Genomic DNA, 21,433 nt, shown 5'->3' with positions numbered 1-21,433 from the left:
CTAATTTTAGAAATATATATTACTCATGAAAATAGAGGTATGTCAGAAAATGTTACTATCTCAGTAATATTCCATTCATCTCTCTGTGTATTCTAGATTCAACAGCTAAAAATTAGGCAGTTTCTCTAGACTCATTTCAGTAGAAACACTAAGTTGAAGAAACTCTACTTGAGAATACTGTTTTCCATGGGGAAGTGACTTTGCTATTATATAGAGGATATTTTTCAAATTGAGAAAATAAAAAAAAATCAAGATGCCAAATGTCTATTCTAATATTCCCAGTGAGACTTAGTAATGTCGGGTACTTATGATGACAGAGGGAATAAAGAAATGGATACTAGTTGAATTAACATTGAAATCTTCAGTAACTGATTGAATACTTGTGTCTGAGGGAAAGGAACAGTCAGGATTGAAGTTGGAAACCTGGGTGAAAATTATTAATAAAAATAGGGGCTGGAGAAGCTGATATATTTGCACTCGAGGAGCCATGGATTCAACGTTCCTGAATGCATTATATCAAAAGGCGCCCTACCCTTTTGTTTATGCTTACAGCAGGCCCCTCTCCCCCTATCCATGGTTTTACTCTCTCTGATTTCAGCTGCCCCAAGTCAACATTGGCCTGGAAGCAGATGATCCACTTTCTGATGTGTGGTCCAAAGGTCATTTCATCTCATCATGTAAGCATTTTATCCTCTTACATCATCACAAGAAGAAGGGTATGTACAGTACAAGATGGATTAAGGAAGAGAGAGATCATATTTGCATAACTTTTATTAGAGCAGATTGTTATAACTATTCTATTTTCATTGCTGTTAATTATCTACTATGTCTAATGTGTAAATTAAACTTTATCATAGGTATGTGTGTAGAGTAAAATACATTTATATATACAGGGTTCAGTACTACCTGTAGTTTGGTTTCAGGCATCCACTAGGTGTCTTGAAACACATCCCCCAAAAGAAAAGGGGGACTATTCTATTTTCACTCTATTATTATTATTGATATATGACCATGTAAAATTCATTGTGTTGTTCATGGCGGGGAAAAAAGATATTAAACCTCATGTCCATTCTTAAAAGGGTTTCTACTGAAGAATAAAGGTAGTTTATATCATATAAACCATAAATATATATGCACACAATGGAGTATTATTCGGCTGTAAGAAAGAAGGAAATATTGTCATCTGTGACAACATGACTTAACCCGGAGGGCATTACACTGAGTGATATAAGCCAGGCAGAGAAAGAGAAATGTTGCACATGGTGACATTTATATGTGGAATCTAAAAAATTTAAAAAAAGAACCCCTAACAACAGACAGTAGAAATGTGAGGGTGGGGAAAATGAGGAAAGATTGGTAAAAAGATATCAGCTCTTAATTATCAGATGAAAAAGGCCTGAAGAGCTAATGTATAACATGGTGACTACAGTTGATGCCACTGTATTACAGAACTGGAATTTGCTGAGTAGAATTTAAATGTTCTACCCCCAGGGGGAATTCTTTTTAAGTAAATATGTAAGGTGAAAGCAATGTTTCCATTCAGTTTTTAGAAACTTACACTTACCCTTAAAATATAACTTAAGATAAAAAAGGGAATTTAGTAAATGACATATGAATAGCAAACGGTGTTCAAACTGTGAAAAAAAAAACTATGCTATGAGGCAAAATGATCTGATTCATATTATAATGACTAATCAAATATAGATTCTCCAGCAAAGATACAATGAGGAAAATAGTCAACCTATGTTCCTGAATGATGTGACCATCTATCTCGTTGCCCAAGCTACGGATCTGGAAGTCTGATTAGTCTTCTTCTCCAATGTATTTACATACGGAATCTAGGGAATCTAGCATCAAGTCCTGTGAATTCTATTTCTCTCCACATATTTCCATCAGCCATTATCCGAATCTTAGACTTTCTCACCCACTCCTGCAATAGCATCAGAAGTAATCCTATACCCTTCCATCATCTTTTCCACACTGCAACCAAACTGATGTCCCTAATGCAAATTGAACGTTCTATGTTTATCATAAACCTTTCAAAGGCTTCTGAAGTCATTGGATTTAAGTTATAATCCTTATAAATGGCCTGTAGTTAGGGTGACCATATGGTCTGGTTTGTCTTGGACAGCTCTATGTTATGTGAACTGTTCTAATTAAAATGACTGATGGTGTCCATTTCTGTTCTCCAAATTGTTCTAGTTTTCATAACAAAATATGTAGTCTCTCTACTTATAAGGCTCTTCATGTCTGGGGCCCTGTTGCATTTACAGCCGTTCCTCACACCACAGTATTAGGTGAAGCAAATCCTACTGAATTTCCTTCTGAGACAAAATGTCTGATGTCTTTCCTCTAAATATTTGCAGAAAAGTAAATTTTCTCAGACGCCTTTTGACTTCTGTCGGTAATCATGATCGTCATCATCATCATCTCATCACAGTTGGTTTATTTGTTCTATGCAAACACAGCATTTGGTAAGAAATTAACATTTTACTCTCGAGTCTTAGGAACTCAGATGTCTCTAATCCCAATTTCATAACTATGGAAATTTAGAAGGGATTAAAATATCTACAGTCACAGAACTAATAATGTAAGAACTGACCAGTACTTAGCTTTAATATTTTCAATCCAGTGTCCTTTGTATTTCTGTAATGAGTGTAACAGTAGCAGGTGTGACAGTATTAGTAGTGCTGGCAGTGGTGGTGATGGTAGCAGTATTGGTGGTAGATATGTAAGCGCAGATCTGATGGGGGAAGTAATAACTAAAATCCCCTTGGTATTGTGTTAAAGGATTTGCATGCATTATTTTATTTAATATAAATACTCTGAGATTGATTAATTTCAACTATGAGTTTAAAATTCTTAAGTATGGCTTAATACACTGAGAATCTGCTACTTAAGACATAATGGAGTGGGAGGGAAAACCTCTAATTACAAAGCCTGTATTCTTAGCCTACTGTCCTGTGTTACTCAAATGAACCAGTTACCAAGAAGTCACCTATTTGTGTGTGGAAGTAATGAGCATGTGGCACAAATGATATATTTAAAACATAGAAAAGCATTCAATTTCCCAGATAGGCTATTTTTGCTTGACTCATTAAGACACTGTCCACATTATAAATGGAAGCAAATTGCCTCATTAGATACAACCTATATAGGTCAAATATTTGATTTACTGCTAGCTATAGAATTTTGTATTTCTCCTATATGGATTTCCATATTTTATGAACTTGGATGCTTTCAGAAAAAACCCTGATTGCTACCTTTGTGTCCTTTTACAAAGTTACATGATAAGAGGTAAGTTTTCCATGTGGTTAAACTTACTTCTGAAGTCACGGACTGTAAAATTTGGTTTGATGGCAGCTTCCGGTGATAATCTAAAGGAGAATTGCTGCCCAGCAGGTGAAAGATCTCGGTCTGCAGCGCTGACTATCTGAATTATCTGAAACAAAGTTGAGATGAAACTTGAAGTCAGTCATGAGTTTCAAAGGGAACTTTACATACACCAGGCTAATAGGTTTAGTCAATGATGCATGCAAGGAGATAGAAATGACATTTTTAGAATTCAAATCAGTGGGCCAATTATTTACAAATAATTTTTATAATCAAATATCCAAACATTTACAGTTCATAATGGCATATAACAATTATAAGGTATGGGCCAATTCCAAATCAATACCTGCATAACTACAAAACAGCATTGAAAATTTTCACTAATAAGCAAAATAAAATTAAAATGCACTTGCTTGCATTTTAAACTAAATACAATAAATGCTTTCTAACCTAAATATGAACATGCTTACTGGAAAGAAAAATCTCTGATTATTTTAAAAGCCCTTGCAATAGCAAAATTTTAGTATATTTATGTTTGTGAGAGTTTTATTTTCATAAATAAATAAAATGATGAGAAAGAGAAATACAAAGGATGTATATCTCATTTTGTTCTTATATCGGTTTTCCCCCAATAAGCAAGAATACTAACTGTATTTTCATAACGTATATATTTTTTTTAAGAATTAAGCACCAACAACCCTGCTTCAAAATTTTTTCCAAATTGCTTCCATAGGTTGTGTATTTAGTAGTTAAAATTCTGATACTTCAAGAAAATGCCCTTAAGAATTTGGAGATTAAAAATAACTTCTGAGAGCCAAACTGTGAAATTGATAATTCACTACATAGAAAAGCAAATTATACTAGCTTTGAGGTTGTATTTATTAACATATCCAATGGCTTTGCATCAGAAAGAATTTCAGGAAATGTGTATAGCAAAGAGTGAGAGCAGAGTACTTCCTTAGGTGATCACTCTCTGAGACTACATGTGAATTTGCCAGAGGAAGATCTTACATTTCAGGTACTGTATCTTGGGCACCGCGGGCAAAAGCATACATCATGTGTTCTAATACTGACACCATGAAACATGTGATTTATTTTTTTTAATATGTGATTTATTTACTACTTTTTGTTTACATTCCTCATTCCTTGGTTAAAACTCAATCTTATTACTATGATCTACCTCCCCATAGTTGTGTTTATGTACACATGCATACACACATACACACTCATGCATAAGCATAAACACTGTGACTTTGAGTGCCTGGTGCCATATTAGTAATTTCTAATTTGACAAATTGGCTTTCTAATGAGAATTTCAGTTCCCTGGTTCAGTGTGAATCAGTCACAATTCTAGAAAACTTCAACTTTCCTTCACATAAACCAATATGCTCAGTCAGATCACTATATCTTATCCATAAATTTTCTGTAAATTATTAGGGGATTGATTTGTCAGGTATTTTGTTTTGTTTTGCCTTTTACTACTATCTGTAAGCGCAATCATTTACTAAATTAATTTAACATCAAAGAATATCAAGAACATATCTTTAGAATGAAGCAATGTCCTTTCAAATAGCAGACAGAGAAGAAAGTTTTGGTATAAATTGGCACTTATTTGGAATTGACACTTGGGAGTCATTGCCCTAAGGAAAAAAATAATCTCATACTTCAGTAATTCACTATATATATCGTTGTTGGTTTAGATAGTATCATCTTTTCTTTTTTGTCTCTTGATAGGTAATACATACATGTAAAAATGCTTATATATGCATGCATGCATATTCAAGAATAGGCTGGAAGAGATAGACAGTTCCTATGCATAGATCCTAGACAATGGGCAAAATGGCTGGAGTCAAAAGCAGAAAATACTCACATATCATATTCCCTGAAAACTCAAGTAACATTTTAGGGCTGTGCTTTGTACATAAATGTGGCCCAGTAGAAAACCCAAAAGGTATTTATTAGAAGAAAAGCCTTCAAGGACCCCACAGGTTGCTTAACGCTTTGAACAGATATAAGAAAGCCAAGTTATCTCAGGTCATTTCGACTATTCTCAACTTTTTAAACTCTTCAATTTACTAGACAAGTACAGAAGCATAAAATGTAGTTCTATTTCCAAAGGACTTTTATTTTGTGCATTACAATAGTCTGATTGACATAAGATAATTAGTATCATCAACTATCTAAAAAAACAGAAGGTTGGGTCTTGGGGGAATCTGGAAAGTGAGAAATTGCTAAGTTGTGGAATTTCAGAAAACTTCTTGTAACTTCTCAAATAACGAAATTAGTTTATTATTTATTTAAATATTTATGTAGCATCTACTCTTCCAGGCATTAAAGTAGACACTGGCCTTATCCCATGTAAATAGTCAATACATTTAAGGGGATAAAGGGCTAAAACTTTGTTTTAATGCATTTATTTGTCTATTTAAAATTAAGGATGCAAATTTATCCATTGAGAAATCCAACTAAATAAGTCGTGTTGCAATAAAATTAGTGTTTTCCCCAAATTATCAGTGAAGATTTGAGTAGCACAGTCTACTAGAGGTTTCTGTACTGGAAATATTCTATATCTACGTGGTCAAAAAATGGAAGCTACTTATTACATACAGCCATTGAGCAATTAAAATGTGTCTGGTATGAATAAGAAAACTGATTGTTAATTTTATTGAATTTTAACTTAATAGCTACATAGCTAGTGGACACCACAGGACTAGGATTATGGGACAGATTTACTACAAAGCGGTATAAAACATTCAAATTAAAACAAATACTGAAGATCAAAAATAGCTTTTTCCAATGTAAATAACTTTCAAATATTAATATTTTTTAAGTAAGAATTAAAACTTCAAATTTACTTAAATTAATAGTTATCCTATTTTGAAATGATTAAAATATAAAGTGAACCAAGCATACTAATATATTTTCCTTTGGAACCGAGTTGCACAGTTTTGGATTAATCATATTCTTATTTCATGAGAATAGTCTCGTCCTTTGCTCATGTTTGATTCATTCATCATATCATATCATATATCATATTATAAAATTATATTATTTTATTCATTCAACTATAATAGTCCAGAAAAAAAACCAAACTGTCTACCCAACACACTCACATTAAATCTAGGATTTTGACAGTAACTTTCATAACCACGTGGTCCCCCCTAATGACATCTTCTACTAGAACCAGGGCAACATTGACTTTATAAGGAAAATGTAATTCAGAGATTTGGAATAACCCAGATGTTCCACTCAAGGCCACAAGAGAAAGAAACCTTACATTTTTATGAGCTACTGAGCTTTTCTGTACACCTTCATAAGGCATTTGAGCAAACCAAAACACTTTAGAAGAATTCACTTTAAAGTTGTTCTCTTACAGGTCACTAGTCACAGATTCCTTAAAAATTCCATAGTAAAGGATTGGAAAACATAGCAGATCTGCAATCCTGAACTTTTCAGTTATACAAAGAATGTTCACTAGGCCATCTCCACTTTATCCCTTGTGATGTTACCTCTACACCATAAGTGCACCCTTACAAGTTTACTATCTCTTGTGGGATTTTTTTTATGTAAACATATGATCCAGGGGGAAAAATCCATCTATTTATCAATATTGATATTGATATCGGTATGTGTGAGTGTGAGTGTGTGCAGTAGGTCTTGATATGCTATTAGCCAACAATATTGACAAGATACCTGTCCTGGTTTGGCATTTTCACACACCGCTGTCTCATATGGCACAGAAATTTCTGGAGGAAATTCATTGACATCTAGGACATTAATCAATATGTTGACTTTGCTGCTTAATAATGGGTTACCTGTTGAAAACATAAAAAAGAGTAAAGACAATAACAAAATCTGGTCAGTTATTGCTCTTATAATAAATAGTATGAATTTTTTTATTTTTAAAAAAAGATTATTTCAGAGAAGGAGAGAGAATGGTGGGTAAGGGGTACAAAGGGAGAGGGGGACAAGCAGATCCTGCTGAGTGCTGAGCCCAATGCAGGGCTTGATGCCAAGACCATAAGATCATGACCTGAGGCAAACTCAAGAGTCAGAGGCTTAACCAACTGAGCCACTCAGGTATCCCTTAGACATTTTCTTTTTAAACAGCCATTATAAAGAATCCAAATGATGCTTCTTTTATGGGAAGCTGTGAGACATTGTGCCAAATATAAATGATAAAAGAATGGGTAAGTGTGGTATCAAAGTTTTACTGTCCAAGCACCAGCAGTGCACCATACCAGTGTTCATCCCTGAAATTCACTCACCACCAAAGTTAGGTCAACCATTTGGCTAGTATTTTACCAAACATGTAGCTATCATGCAGGAGTTAGTTCACAGAACCCATCTGCACCCATAGGGGTACTCTTCACTGGACAAAACATGTTTTCCAGGCGTGTCCACATAATTAAAACTTTATTTGGTAGGATATTCTACATATTTAAAAAGTTCTCTTAAAATAATTCTTCCTGAAAAGGATGATAAATTACAAGGAAAATTAAGGGGAGAGGGTTTTTTATAAACAAAAATTTTAAAAACAGACTTAAGGAAGTAGAAGACATAGATCATGGAAAGCTAGGATACACCCTGAAATTATTTGCTGGTGTTAAGAAAGAATAAGCAAGATTTTCTTCTACAGTATATTAAAAAAAAAAAGGTTGTTTTGAAAAAGTGTCTGCCAAAATCACAAGTTTTAGCCCTAGCCCTTGGTATGTTACCTGCCTCCCGGTCATTTGTTGAAGAAGACTCAAAAAATTAAGTTAGTAAAGCATAAAACTGTACATTTTACCTATCTATTATAAATTTTTACCTACGAAATTTTACAGATGAATAAACTGCCACAAGTTTTTGAAGGACCTTGCCCAGAGTCACACAGTTAGGGGAATGAGAAGTTAAAATTCAAACCCAAGACTATGGAAATCCAAATACCATGTACATGCCACCATATCTTCTCTATCGTTTGGTTGATGTGTCAAATTCTTCATCTGCAGTGCTGCTGAAGATTCATAATATTAGTATTCTTTTAGACCTCTATCTGGATTCTTTTAAAGAACCTTATAAAACCTCAGCACATGATTGATTCTGCTGAGCCTCCACTATCCTGCTGTGCTCAAACTTATTAGAAAACAATAGGCCTTATAAACAGTATCATAATAAATGTTCACAGATTCATATAGGACACAGTGAAATCCATCATCGTGTACCAGTACACACACTGATAACACAAATGGAGGATGAATGGTATATTCTGGAATATGGGGTGTACTTATTGAAGGTGCATTGGTGACAATGGAGAAGGATGCAGAAAGTACCTGTGATTTAAAAATTAATATGAGCCACAGGGAATTATCTTATTTGGTAGAAAATGTTGGCTGTTTTCACAAATTATGTAATCTACCTTCATGTCAGTTTCTTTCTGTGAAACACACAGTATTGATAGTTCCTAATTCATAGGTTTGCTGTATGAAATAAGAGGTGGTATTTTACAAAATGTAAGATCACCTTTGGTAAATTACATTGCTCTTATTACCAAGTGCGCACTTCTTGGAGGTTATCTAGCTCTGTATCTATTTTTGGTCTTAATTATGCCTGTAGCATAATTTGCAGATAAAAGTCAACAATTTGATTAAATTTGGGATGCTTTCCTAAGAAAGGATTAACAATTATAAAAACTAACAACAAAATTTAAAACAAACAAAATTATGCCTAATATTTTATAATGCTTATAGTATATTTATATTCTAAAACATGTTACGTGGGTTAACTTTGTAGGGTTTGCAGTAACTCTGTTATAGATACTATTCTTATCCCATTATTACATGTGTAACTCTGAGGAACAGAAGGACAATATGACTCTTCTAAAAAGCACAAGTTAAAAGTAATAAGATGGGGTTCTAGTTCCAAGTTCATGCTCTTAAGATCTATTGTATATTATGTTTTGGAAAATAACTGAAATGTATTTAGCTATTAAAAAACAAACAACAAATTAACATTACAGATCAGTGAATTCATGTGAATTACTTAGCCTATTCAACCTCTGACAACATAAAAATCAGTCTCCACTTTCCATTTTACATGGTATATAAAGTATAAGTCCTGAGGCCATATAAAGAGGAGAATTTTGTGCCATTTGGTTTTTTTTGTTTGTTTTTACATTTTGTTTGTTTTTTTTGAGAGAGAGAGGGAGAGTATAAAAGCAGGCAAGGGGCAGAGGACAAGCAGATTCCCTGCTGAGTGGGGAACCAGATGCAGGGCTCAATCCCAGGACCCTAAATACATATTTACCATTATAGTGTATGAACATGATGTTAAAAATAATTTAGCCCAATTTCTCCTATAAGAAATTCCTTTTTGATAGTTTTAAGTTATTTATTCTCCTGTAATATAGATTTTAACATTTTCCCAATGAGTAATATGTCACATGTAATATGTCTCAAAATTATAATCACTGTTGTAACATCATATTATTAAAAATGTTTCTCCAAAAGGTGCTTTTGATATTTTAGCTGAGACAAATATTTGTTGTGTGAGAGTTTTCTGTGCCCTGGAGGACTTGTAAAATTACTTATAATTAAATGTCACTAGTCATCAATGTGGCAATTATAAATGTCCAGTTAAGGATTGGGGAAAAACTATAATAACAAAAACAACACTTTATATTGTCAAAAAATGAGTGATGGGTTATAGATTTCATCATAGTATTATCTCTTCTATAATGTATTTGTAGATTTTTTTCATAAAATAAGTAAGGTTTAAAAATGTGACCTTATATTTTTAAATGCCAATTGGGAAAGTAGTAACATATCTGTTCAAGAACTACTGTACTAAAGCACCAAACATTTTAGAAGACAATATGATTTATTAGAGTAAAATGGATTTTTTCATTTATGTGTATCATCCAGAAAATTAGGTTGAGAAAATAATGACTTTTTTTTTTCTATCTAATCTCTATTTGGGACAGTGACGATGAAATTTGTTTAATCACAACTTAGCATGATCATTATTATCAACATTTTTGCCATGTAGAAAGTAGTTATCACCAAATACTTAGAGGGCAATTTCAAGTAAAAATTTAGTAAGTTTTAAATAACCAAAATCTTATGCAATGGATTGCTATGTTCTTTGTAGTTAAATCATTTAAACTCAAATTATTAGAGAGACATGCTACTTATGTTTGATAACCAGCTTATTAATAGTTTTGGTTCATAATATAATCAAGAAATCATTTTGCTTTTATCCCCTATGCCTTCAAAAATGTTCTGTTAGATATTCTTTTTTTATCGCTTGATGATATCTCAGTGAGCTCCCTGGGCTTTCTGAGTCCGTCTCAGTTGGAATTACCGTATTAGTAGTATTTTTAAGTACAGTTTCAATTAAGAAAACAAAAGGGTGCCTGGGTGCTTGAGCGTCTGCCTTCTGCTCAGGTGATAATCCTGGAGTCCGGGGATCGAGTCCCACATCGGGCTCCCTGCATGGAGCCTGCTTCTCCCTCTGCCTGTGTCTCTGTCTCTCCCTCTGTGTCTGTCATAAATAAATAAATAAAATCTTTAAAAAAAAATTAAGAAAAAAAAAGTTAAAGCCCAAATTACAAAAACAAGAATGAAGGTAAAAAGATGAGTTTATAAAAATTGAGTTAAAATGGGGCTCCAGGATAGCTCGATCTAAATGAAGAACATGTGACTCTTGATCTCAGGGTTGTGAGTTTGATACCCCTGTTGGATGTAGAGATACTTAAATACATAAAAGTTCAGGAAAATTTTTTTTTTTTAAAAAAGGGGGATCCCTGAGTGGTTCAGTGGTTTAGCATCTGCCTTTGGCCCAGGGCGTGATCCTGGAGTCCTGGGATCAAGTCCCACGTCAGGCTTGGAGCCTGCTTCTCCCTCTGCCTGTGTCTCTGCTTCTCCCTCTCTTTGTGTCTCTCATGAATAAATAAATAAAACATTTTTTAAAAATGAGTTAAAATACTATAAATGATATTATGAATTTATGCCAAAAATCTAGTCAACATAAATGAACTGAACAAATTCCTAGAAAGACACACCTTACCAACAATGACCTTTAAAAGAAATACAAAACCTAATAGACCTTAAGCAAATTATTAAAATTAAGTTGTAATTAAAAATCTCCCAATCAAGACAAAACTCATGCACACATGCCTTCCCTGGGGGAATACTACCAACGATTTAAAGATCACATTATACCAATTCTTCACAAACTTTCAGAAAATGGAGAAGGAAATTCATTTTATGTATCCTGCTACCAAAGCCAATGGAAAACATCACAAGAAAACAAAACAAAACAAAAAATGGGTTAATATCACTCACAAACATAAGTCAAAATACTACTGTTAATAAGCCCATTATTAAATCCAAATTCAGGGACCCCCAGGTGGTTCAGCAGTTTAATGCCTGCCTTCAGCCCAGGGTGTGATCCTGGGGTCCTGGGATCGAGTCCCGCATCAGGCTCCCTGCATGGAGCCTGCTTCTCCCTCTGCCTGTGTCTCTGCCTCTTTCTCTCTCTGTGTCTCTCATAAATAAATAAATAAAATCTTTAAAAAAATATGAATTCAAGGGAAAGGAAAATAGAAACCACTTCTTGTTGGAAGGAATGTCAACCCCAATGTCAGAAGAGCATATGGGAAGGGAGAGACACAAATTTATGCCCATTTTTGGAACCTGCAGCAAGAAATCTCTTGTAGAAATGGTTCTCTAGTAACTAGCATTGTAACCCTTAATAAATCTTAAAAAAAAAATCCTGAATTTTATTTATTTTTTAAAATTTTTAAGGTTCCACTTAGTTAACATACAGGGCAATATTAAAACCTAATATTGCCTGTATTCTGAAAAAAAAGGGAAAAGACCTGTATTCTGAAAACTACAAAACACTGATGAAAAAAATTGAAGATGACACAAAGACTGAAAAAAACATCCCATGCTCATGGATGGGAAAACTAAATTTTAAATTTAAAAAGGAAGCTAGAATTGATAAGAACCTATGTCCCTCATGCCATCCCCCTCAATGCTAAGGAGTTTTATAGGGGCAAAGAAAAATCGTTGGCTTCATCCACAGTTCTCATGAATGTAGTATCCTGGGATTCCACATAAGATTTTATTTGACAAAGTATCGTGATGTTCTACAAGTCTCAAAATTACAGCTATATAATTGCCTACTGATGGGTGAGAAAACTGATATAATCTTGCCCTACATTTTTTTTTTGTCAGACCCAAGGCTAGAATCCAAGTCTTCTTCCTATGTTTGTCACTGCTCCATGATTTGTATCAACTCATCCAATAAGAAGCCATACCACCTGAGATCTGCCCGTGTACGTGATGATCACTCACTTTAAAGAGTAATGTCTCTGCTCCTATCAAGGCCACCATGCTTGAGAAAGTCTAGCTTACATTCAAGTGTCAAAGAGGTAGGGTTTTTTTTTTTTTTAAGATTTTATTTACTTATTTGTGAGAGACACAGAGAGAGGCAGAGACATAGGCAAAGGGAGAAGCAAGTGCCCTGTGGGGAGCCCAATATAGGACTCAATCCAGGGGCGCCAGGATCATGCCCTGAGCCGAAGGCAGCCACTCAACCACTGAGCCATCCAGGCATTCCAATCCAAGTGGTAAGATTTTTTTTAAATGATGTATTAAATATTCAATAAATGCTGGCCAGATAATAGAAGAGTTCCAAGAACCAATGAGAAATGTAATTGAAAATGTTTTGAAAACTGTAAAGCACTAACAAACACAGGGTCCTGGTATGTTAAAATATGCTGGAGCTATTAGGCTTCCTTATTTAAAGATGACGTCTGCTTTTGAATAACTATCAGTGTTAAAAATTCAATTTTGTGAGTATGTACTAAATTGCAACTACAATAACTTCAAGAGTGAAATCTTAGTTTTTTATGACAAAAAAATGAATTATAGTGCGAAGAGTGCAAGATACACTGAATAAGTAACACAAGCTTTCTTTCTCCTTTCCCTTTAAATCAATTCACTTTGAAATTACAAGTTAAGATGAACCATCTCTAATAATAGCTCTGTTCAATTACAGTGGTATGATCTATATCTAGACCGAGCAATCCATAAAGAGGATTTAAATTATTCATATGTACCTATGCTAAAGTCAAATATTACTTTCTATGCTGCTGGTGACAAAAACTGATCTCTGAAGAAAAAAGAACCTTTAAAAATACCGCCAATCAATTTTTTCCCCAATGAAAATACTAGATGAAATCTATCATTAATTTTAAATATTTGCAATAACACAAAGCCTTAGATATTCTGAATTCTTTTAGAGCAGGAACTACTTCATATTCATCTTAAAACCTCTAGGGTTTAACACAGAGCCTAGTGTATTCTAGAAAACTGAATATTATCAATGAGTAGATATTCTTTCAAAAACAGACTAAACTGAGAAGCTATGGTGGGTATAATACAGCTGATAAAACAGAAAACTTTGTGGACCACTGGCACCATGATATTCCTCATATTTTCCTTGAATTCACTCATGGTCAATGAGACTATAGATGCCAAATAATAATAATAATAATAATAATAATAATAATAATATAAAAAAGACTGTAGATTCCATTTCAAAACTTTACATTAAACTCTCTATAACTTTAAAAATCCTTCTCAACTGACTTCCTTTAATCACAGCAAAATTAAATTAGTATTTGGAGAGCAAATAAAATCCATCATTGATTTGATAAAAAAAAAGGTGATTTTATACAAGTAGTTAATAGATGTAAGTCAAGTCAGTACAATCAAATCTCTGAAACACGCAAATTCACTACAGAATTGTAATACATAAGCAGTCAAACATAGACAGATGATAGATGATAGATAGATAGATGTCAAGACCAATAAAAATTTCAATTTGAATTTATGCACATTGAAAATGTATAAGTTTTTACTCTTTTGTACTCTAATTATCTATGCATATGAAAACCACCTTGGCTAGCTCAACTAATAACTTACTTAAAATATATCTAACAAGCTTAGGCAAGTGATCAATGTCCCCGTGACCTTCTGTTTCAGAGTATGAGAGCCCAGGACTCCCATCTTCACTTGGTCAGCACTGCTGGTGTGACACGGGGTACAAACGAAATACCTCTGAGCTTCTATTTCCTCACACTCATTGTGTAGACCATAACAGTCACCTTGATTTAATGTATATGAAGCTAGTAGAATTGTTTATTTTATTTTATTATTATTATTACTTACTGTTATTTCAGAAAAATGAGGTACTTCTCATTTGGTCTCAGAGCATCATTTCACAGCTAACTATGTGGCACGCGGGCAGGTGAAATTCTTCAGTAAATTCTACAACAAAATCTATTTTCTGGTGTTTAAACCCTTTATCACTTAATGACCACACTCCGGTAATTTATAACTTTTTGCAACTTCCCCCTGGAGGTTGAATAAGAATACCCTTGAATCCGAAGTCTCTAGAATTAAGCATAATTTGCATAGTTATAGCTCACCAAAATTCTCTATTTTGGGCAATTTCGAAGTACTCCTAAACCTTATTATCCTTAAGCATGGACTTCGGTCTCATTTTTTTCTCATAACTCACAACATATTGTGTTTTGCACATAGATGATATTCTATATAAACTTATGAAAACAAATGTATGAATTTGTGTTTAGCCTGAATTATGGACAATAATGTCAGAGTTTAATTTTTCTGCACATATGAAAATGATGTCATTTGCATTATGTTGGAGTAAAAAGGAGTTATAACAAAATAGCTCAACAGACCAAATAACTTCAAAAAATAATCAACCAATAATTTAATCCCAAGTCATAATGATATATTTACATGGAAATTTTCCCCAAAGATAGCAGTGAGGGAGTCAGTTCACTGATTTTTGACCTGTTTCACAAAAAGTGCAAATAATCCATTGCTATCTGGATAACAATTGACCAAGAAAATAATTATTATTATATAAAATATGCTCTAGAGCTTTAATTTAGATCATTTTAATTATCTTTGCCTAATGATATTTGTTACAATAATGCCCAAAAATACTGGAAACATTTATGTATTGAAGGTTTCTAATAATTTGAATGAAGTGAATTTTTGGAACTTCCATCTCTTTTAAAGTTCTCAAGATTAGTATCATAAAAAGAGCAAAGCAGTAATGCATAAAAGAATTATTAGGAATCTAATAAAACTATTTGGATCTCCAACTACAGCAACACTGATTAATGACTACTTTTTAATTAATTGGAAGTTGCTCAATCATTGTAACATTTCTTTTGCCTGTGATTTTTTATGTAAGGTCAGGCCAAAACACATGCTAGCTCAATCTGCAATAAGGTATACTTACATAATTTTTCCTCCTTGGCAGCACAAGTGTAAACTATTTCTCAGTCATTCGCCATGATGATAGTTTCCTGCTCAGCTGGCTAGTTTGATCAATGAAAACAGCCTCGTGCATTAGAATATGAATAGAGTTTACTTTTAAACTCTGTGAATTCAAGCAAAATAAACCCTACAATAAGCCATTCTTATTGTAAATCTTTAATTACCATGTGGTATGTGTTCAGCCTATTTATTTTTCACATGGATAAGTAGCATTTACCTCAGCAGACATCCTTGGGGCCCTAAAATCTACACAATGGTCTTTTCATAGGCACTGGAACAGAACACGGGTACCTATTTTAGAAATGCTAACTTGACATCACTCTTACATTGTATAAGATTTTATATATATGGATATATACATACATATATATGGATAAGGTTTTATATATATGGATTTTTTATTTATGGTATGTGTATATATATATAGGTGTGTGTATATATATGTATATATGAATATATACACATGTGAATTATGTGTCTAAGCCCCAGTTCTGCACATTTCCCAGTGAGAGTCAACATAACTAAGGAGAATCCACATGCTAGGGGTTCCTAGTTTGCATTTACATAAACACTAGAGCCAGCATGTGTCCTAATCATATTGATAGCTTAAAAAATAGATTTTTCTAAACATGAAAAGTCTAAAATTTAGGATCAGTGACACTTGCTTCCACTGCGAAAGTCCATACCCTCCTTCCATTTTCTAAGTGGTTGAAGTGCAAGTATCTTATTGGAGGGATCAGAGTAGCTAATGCACGTACCCTCACACCGTGATGCTGGTTTGTGTGGTCTACATAACTATTGGGGAGAAGGAGATCTTCCAGAGCTACAGGTGACTAATGGATGTCTGCAGGCTTTCATCTTGAGTTAAGATATGGAAGCCTCCTATTCCTATTTCAAAAAAATATGCACTTTTTTTTGTGCATGCATGAATAGGCTTAGGTAAGATTAGATAGTTTTTTTAATAATTTCTTTTATTATGATCAATATGTCTGTGACAAATATGTTATTTGAAGAGACTACCCTCTGCTTAGTTGTCATTTGCTATGAACAGGTCATTAGAGTGAATGGTTCAAGGAGGTCTTATATTCTATAACTTAATTTATTTTCACCACACTTGCCAAAGATCTTAGAAAACCAAAGTTTATTTTCTAATTACAATACGGTGGCTAAGCTATTCCCCAACATTCAGGATGAGTGAAATAATTGAAAGTTGACATGAAAGGAATAAAGAGCAACAAATATAATTGTAATAAGAAGCGGTGCAGAAGGGGGGAGAGATGCCAAGTGTGAAAGGAGACCAGGAAAATGCCATAAAGAAAACAGATGTCCTCCAAGAAGGCGAGCCTGGCATTCTGTTCTCCTGATGACGTATCTGCTTAGGCAGCTGACTGGATGATCTTCTCTCAGAGCCTAAGTGAGCACAGAGGGCAGATTTGGAAGGTTATGGCAAGACAGATAAACCACTGAGGAGAAGAGCAACCTGTGAAGTATCTGTTCAGTGGGACAAGGACGTGTGAATTTCCTCAGGGTCAAGGGGCACAACAGGAGCTAAAATTGAGAAATCCTGCTACACACTCACCCAGGAAGTCTGTCCTCTACATGAGGGGATCCTGGGGTTAAGAAGTTGGAAGGTCTACCGCTTTGGTACCCGTATCCAGTTCCCATGCAGGTGGGATACCCAGAGCCCCCCACATCAAATAACTCAAAGATCACTTGAGAAGACAGTGTTTGGGCAACTGCCTTTACTGCCAGTCCACTTTAGCCTTAGAAGCAATGGCAAGGAATGGAGTAGTACATGGGGGCAGATTAAGAGAGACTGACGTATTTGCATTTCCCACTTGTCTCTTCCATTCTAACTGGCTGGAGAATCTGTACCCCCACAAGCGAGGGGTCACAGTTCCAGCTTACAGTGTCATTGAGTTCTGCAGTCATCTACTGCTGCGTAACACAACAAATGACCTCAAAATTGCTTGGACTAATGACTACTTTAGTCTTTCTCACGACGTCGTGAGTCAAGCATGTGGGCAGGATTGCTCTGGGTGTACGTTCCATTTCATGTGGCATTGGTGGAGGCCACATGGTGGTATTAAGCCAGCAAATGGCCTGGCCTAGGGCTTCCAAGACAGTTCCGCGCACACATGGCAGGTGTGCCAGGAAGGCCGAGCTGAGCTGGGATGGTCAACGTGACCACAACCATCAGTGTGTCACCTCTCTAGTATGGAAGCCGCAGGGCGGTCACTTTACTCACATGAGAGGTCAGGGCTCCAATAAACAACGTGGAAGCTGCAAGTTCTTTTATGTTGTCCTACCCTTAGAATAACCAAATCAGCTGAAGAGCTGAAATCAGCTGAAGAGATCATTAAGACCTGGGAATAGGCGTTTGACTATTCATGTTTGGAAGCAATTGTTGAAGATAAACAAAACTGTTTCATATTTACATCCCAGTCGGTTGAGACTGAACAAAACCCTTCAACAGATACACTCACACTTAGCTCTTCCCTACGTGGAAACATGAAATTAGCTCCCAGAGTGTTTGTACCAGATGAACAAAATAAAATGAGAAGGAAACAAAAGGAAAAATACTCAGAAGGGATTTCGCAAGAGACCGTCAGCAGATGGATGGGGAGATGCACTTCGTTGTGCAAAGAACCAGGCTGATGGCCAAATGTCACCATTCTCCCCCGAATCTGTCACCTTAGGAAACTGATAGTATCCCCGACTGTCCCTCCGAACATGTAAGGCCTATGTCACTCTCCGTCTAGAGGATTCTCTTCTGGACCAAGCAGAAATCAACACAAGGGATCAGTCCTAACAATCCTATCGATTCTGAGCGGCTCCTTAAAGAGCAGCACTTAAAGTTCCTGTATACTCTGCAGTGGCATTCATGAAAAAAATAAAAAAATTAAAGAAAAGATAAAGAGCAAAACATTCAAATTACATTCGAAGAAAAGGAGAGAGAGGGAAGAGGGGCGATCTTTAAAATACTCTCATTCGTTTCAGAAAACATTTCAGAATGAGCGGTTTTGTGCAAGCATCAGTCCCTCCCGGCGGCCTCTGAAGCCCCAGTGTCACACACACAGGGCTGCGGGCGTGCAAGAGGAGCTGGGAGGCGGTGCATACTTGGGGGCACCGCGTGGCAAGGGTGAGGTGGCCCGGAGACCTGCCCTGCTAGCCATCACGCGGGCCTGCACACAGGGTCCCTGGCAGCTGTCACCATTCCCCTGGACTGCGGCTGCGAGGAGAAGGAACAGGTTTCTGAGTTCCCCCAGGAGACCACTCAGCTGTCAGGCCAAAACGGAAAAACCCCTCAGCAGGGACTCGTTCACGAGTGTCCAATCCACGGGCCCGCAGGGTAACATTGATCCTGCCCGCACCATACTTACTAACTTTACTCGCAATTATGGAGAAATTATACTGCGCGGTGCTCTCTCTGTCTAGGAGTTCATTAGTGGCGATGGTTCCTTCAGTCCCGTCGATTGTAAAGTAGCTGTCCCCATCACTCTTCCAATCTATGAAGTACCTGCGTGTAAAAGGAGGAGATGCAAATGTGCAATGATTACACACGGATCATAGTGGCAGTCAGGCTCACCTGACACAGCTCCTTAGTTCTCTCCCTGTAGCTCTTACCCACCTGGCAGTAAAGAAGGGTGTAAATGACAGCTTCTTTATTGCAAAGTCAGTATGCTCAAGGGGAAACTGGGAATAATGAAAGATTTAGTACTCCTGCTGTTCATATTATTTCAGGGTCTTGACACCTTGAAAGCTCAGCAGAGACTAAAATTCTAAAGCTGACCATGGGTTTCCTTAACCTCCTGAATATTAAAACTTTTCCAAGCAGTAAAAGATTCCTTGGTGGTGGCTGTGGGAAGGGCGGTTGGAGGAGGGGGGGGGGGGGGGACATCTGGAGACAGTCACCAAGAACTCAGGCCAGAACACAGGTCGAATGTTTCTTTCCATAGAGAGGAAAAAAAAATAAAAATCATATTATGAAAACTAAGGGGCAATTTTGCAATCGACAATGTGGCAATTGTACAGAAGTATTTCCCTCAAACACAGAGAAGAGCCACGGTTGTTTTATTACTCTGTGTATCGGACAACTTTCTAAATAACAACAACAAAATAGTGAAGTGGGCTAATATTGCCTCTTTATCCTCTTTATTAGGGAACCCTTTGAGAGTAATAGATGTTACCTTCTTTATGTGAAGCGGCTGGACTAAACTAAAATAAGCCAAGAAAATTAATTTAAAAAAAATTGAATTTGTATAAATCTTTATGTAGTAGATAGAGTGGAAAAAAAAACTGGACTAAAATAACCCAAGAAAATTATTTTTAAAAATTGAATTTGTATAAATCTTTACGTAGTAGATAGAGTGGAAAAAAATCTTTTTCCAACACACATTTTCCATCATAGTAATAAACATTTTGAAATCTTAGCATGTACCAGACACTGTTCTACATGCTTACATGGATTACCTTATTAAAGCCCCACCAAAGCCCTAAAAATATGTATTTTTCATCTCCCCATTTTACCTGTGAGAAAACGGAAGCGTAGAAACGTTCAGGAATCTGCCTCAGTTCACATAGTTGGAAAGTTATAGAGCTGATACTTGAACTAGGTCGTTGATGTTTCCCATATAATTATCATCATTCAGTCTTACCAGTTTTAAATAGAACATTTTATGTGAAAGGACTCTGTTTCCCAAAAGGCTCAATGAGCAATACATTTAGCAATACATTTACTCTAGCCTGGGAATCACAGTGAGGTCAACACAAGCAGGCGACATGAGGACAGCGACCTCTCTAAATCCCCAGGCCAGACAAAGGGGTCTGGTTGTTCACTGTGAAGTCAGTCAATCCACGTGCTTCAAAATAGCCACGTTAAGATACCTGGACTGCAAGCTCCCACACAAACCCCTAAAACCCACACCACAAACAGCTGGGCCCTATTTCATGCAACAATGTTTTTGTTTGTCCCTCACTCACTATGATCTGGCATCTTACCTTGAGCTCTATCACCTCCTGATGCTTTGGCAACTCCCTTCTCTGGATGTGATCATTATGAGAATTTTTTTTTTTAAGATTTTATTTGTTTATTCCTGAGAGACACAGAGAGAGAGGCAGCGACACAGGCAGAGGGAGAGGCTGGGTCCCTGTAGGGAGCCCGATGCGGGACTTGAACCCAGGACCTCAGGGTCACGCCCTGAGCTGAAGGCAGACACTCAACCACTGAGCCACCCAGGGGCCCCCAGCACCGCTTTAAACTGTGATGTTTTGCCCAATATAGCAATAAAGAAATGACCATCAATGCAACTGAAAATGGAACTGCTCCTATATTTCCTAGATGTTTTCAGAGAAGACATGACCCCTGTGCTAAAATATCTAGATCATCTTCCAGAGGTGGACCCTCCCAGAGCATAGCTCACACGTTGGCTCCAGGTTTGCCACAGTCCCCAGCCAATCTAAGCGTACGGTGATATTTTAATTTTGATTAATCACAACAGCAAAATACGGACGGTCTAATTTGCCTCACTCACCAGTGTAAATGGGCAAAACTCTGAAATACAGAATTTGAATCATCTTACCCTTCCTCGGCAAGTAGGTGAGATTTAAATTTTTTAAAAAGGTGTTTATGATCTATATTTAACGAAACATGTATAGTTCATGTGAGCATGCAGCCACTGTTGCTAAGAAACCTGTTTTAACAATTGAATAGAAATAAAAAAAAATTAAAG

General features: G+C 35.9%; 1 protein-coding gene across 7 annotated transcripts in view; it reads right to left on the bottom strand.

Moving 5' to 3' along the window:
- Nucleotides 1-21,433, bottom strand: part of CDH12 (cadherin 12) — a 972,572-nt gene that overhangs the window by 6,219 nt on the left and 944,920 nt on the right. For all 7 annotated transcript variants that reach the window (XM_072757170.1, XM_072757167.1, XM_072757172.1 and 4 more), the window contains 3 exons: nt 19,085-19,221; nt 7,027-7,148; nt 3,325-3,442 (listed from right to left, as the gene is read on the bottom strand). In XM_072757170.1, the coding sequence (XP_072613271.1) occupies nt 3,325-3,442; nt 7,027-7,148; nt 19,085-19,221 (377 nt within the window). The remainder of the gene's footprint in view (nt 1-3,324; nt 3,443-7,026; nt 7,149-19,084; nt 19,222-21,433) is intronic.

This window comes from Vulpes vulpes, chromosome 4 (genome assembly GCF_048418805.1).
Source record: "Vulpes vulpes isolate BD-2025 chromosome 4, VulVul3, whole genome shotgun sequence".
NCBI classification, from domain to species: domain Eukaryota; kingdom Metazoa; phylum Chordata; class Mammalia; order Carnivora; family Canidae; genus Vulpes; species Vulpes vulpes.
Note: the sequence above shows the minus strand (reverse complement) of the source record. Positions and strands in the feature narration are given on the sequence as shown.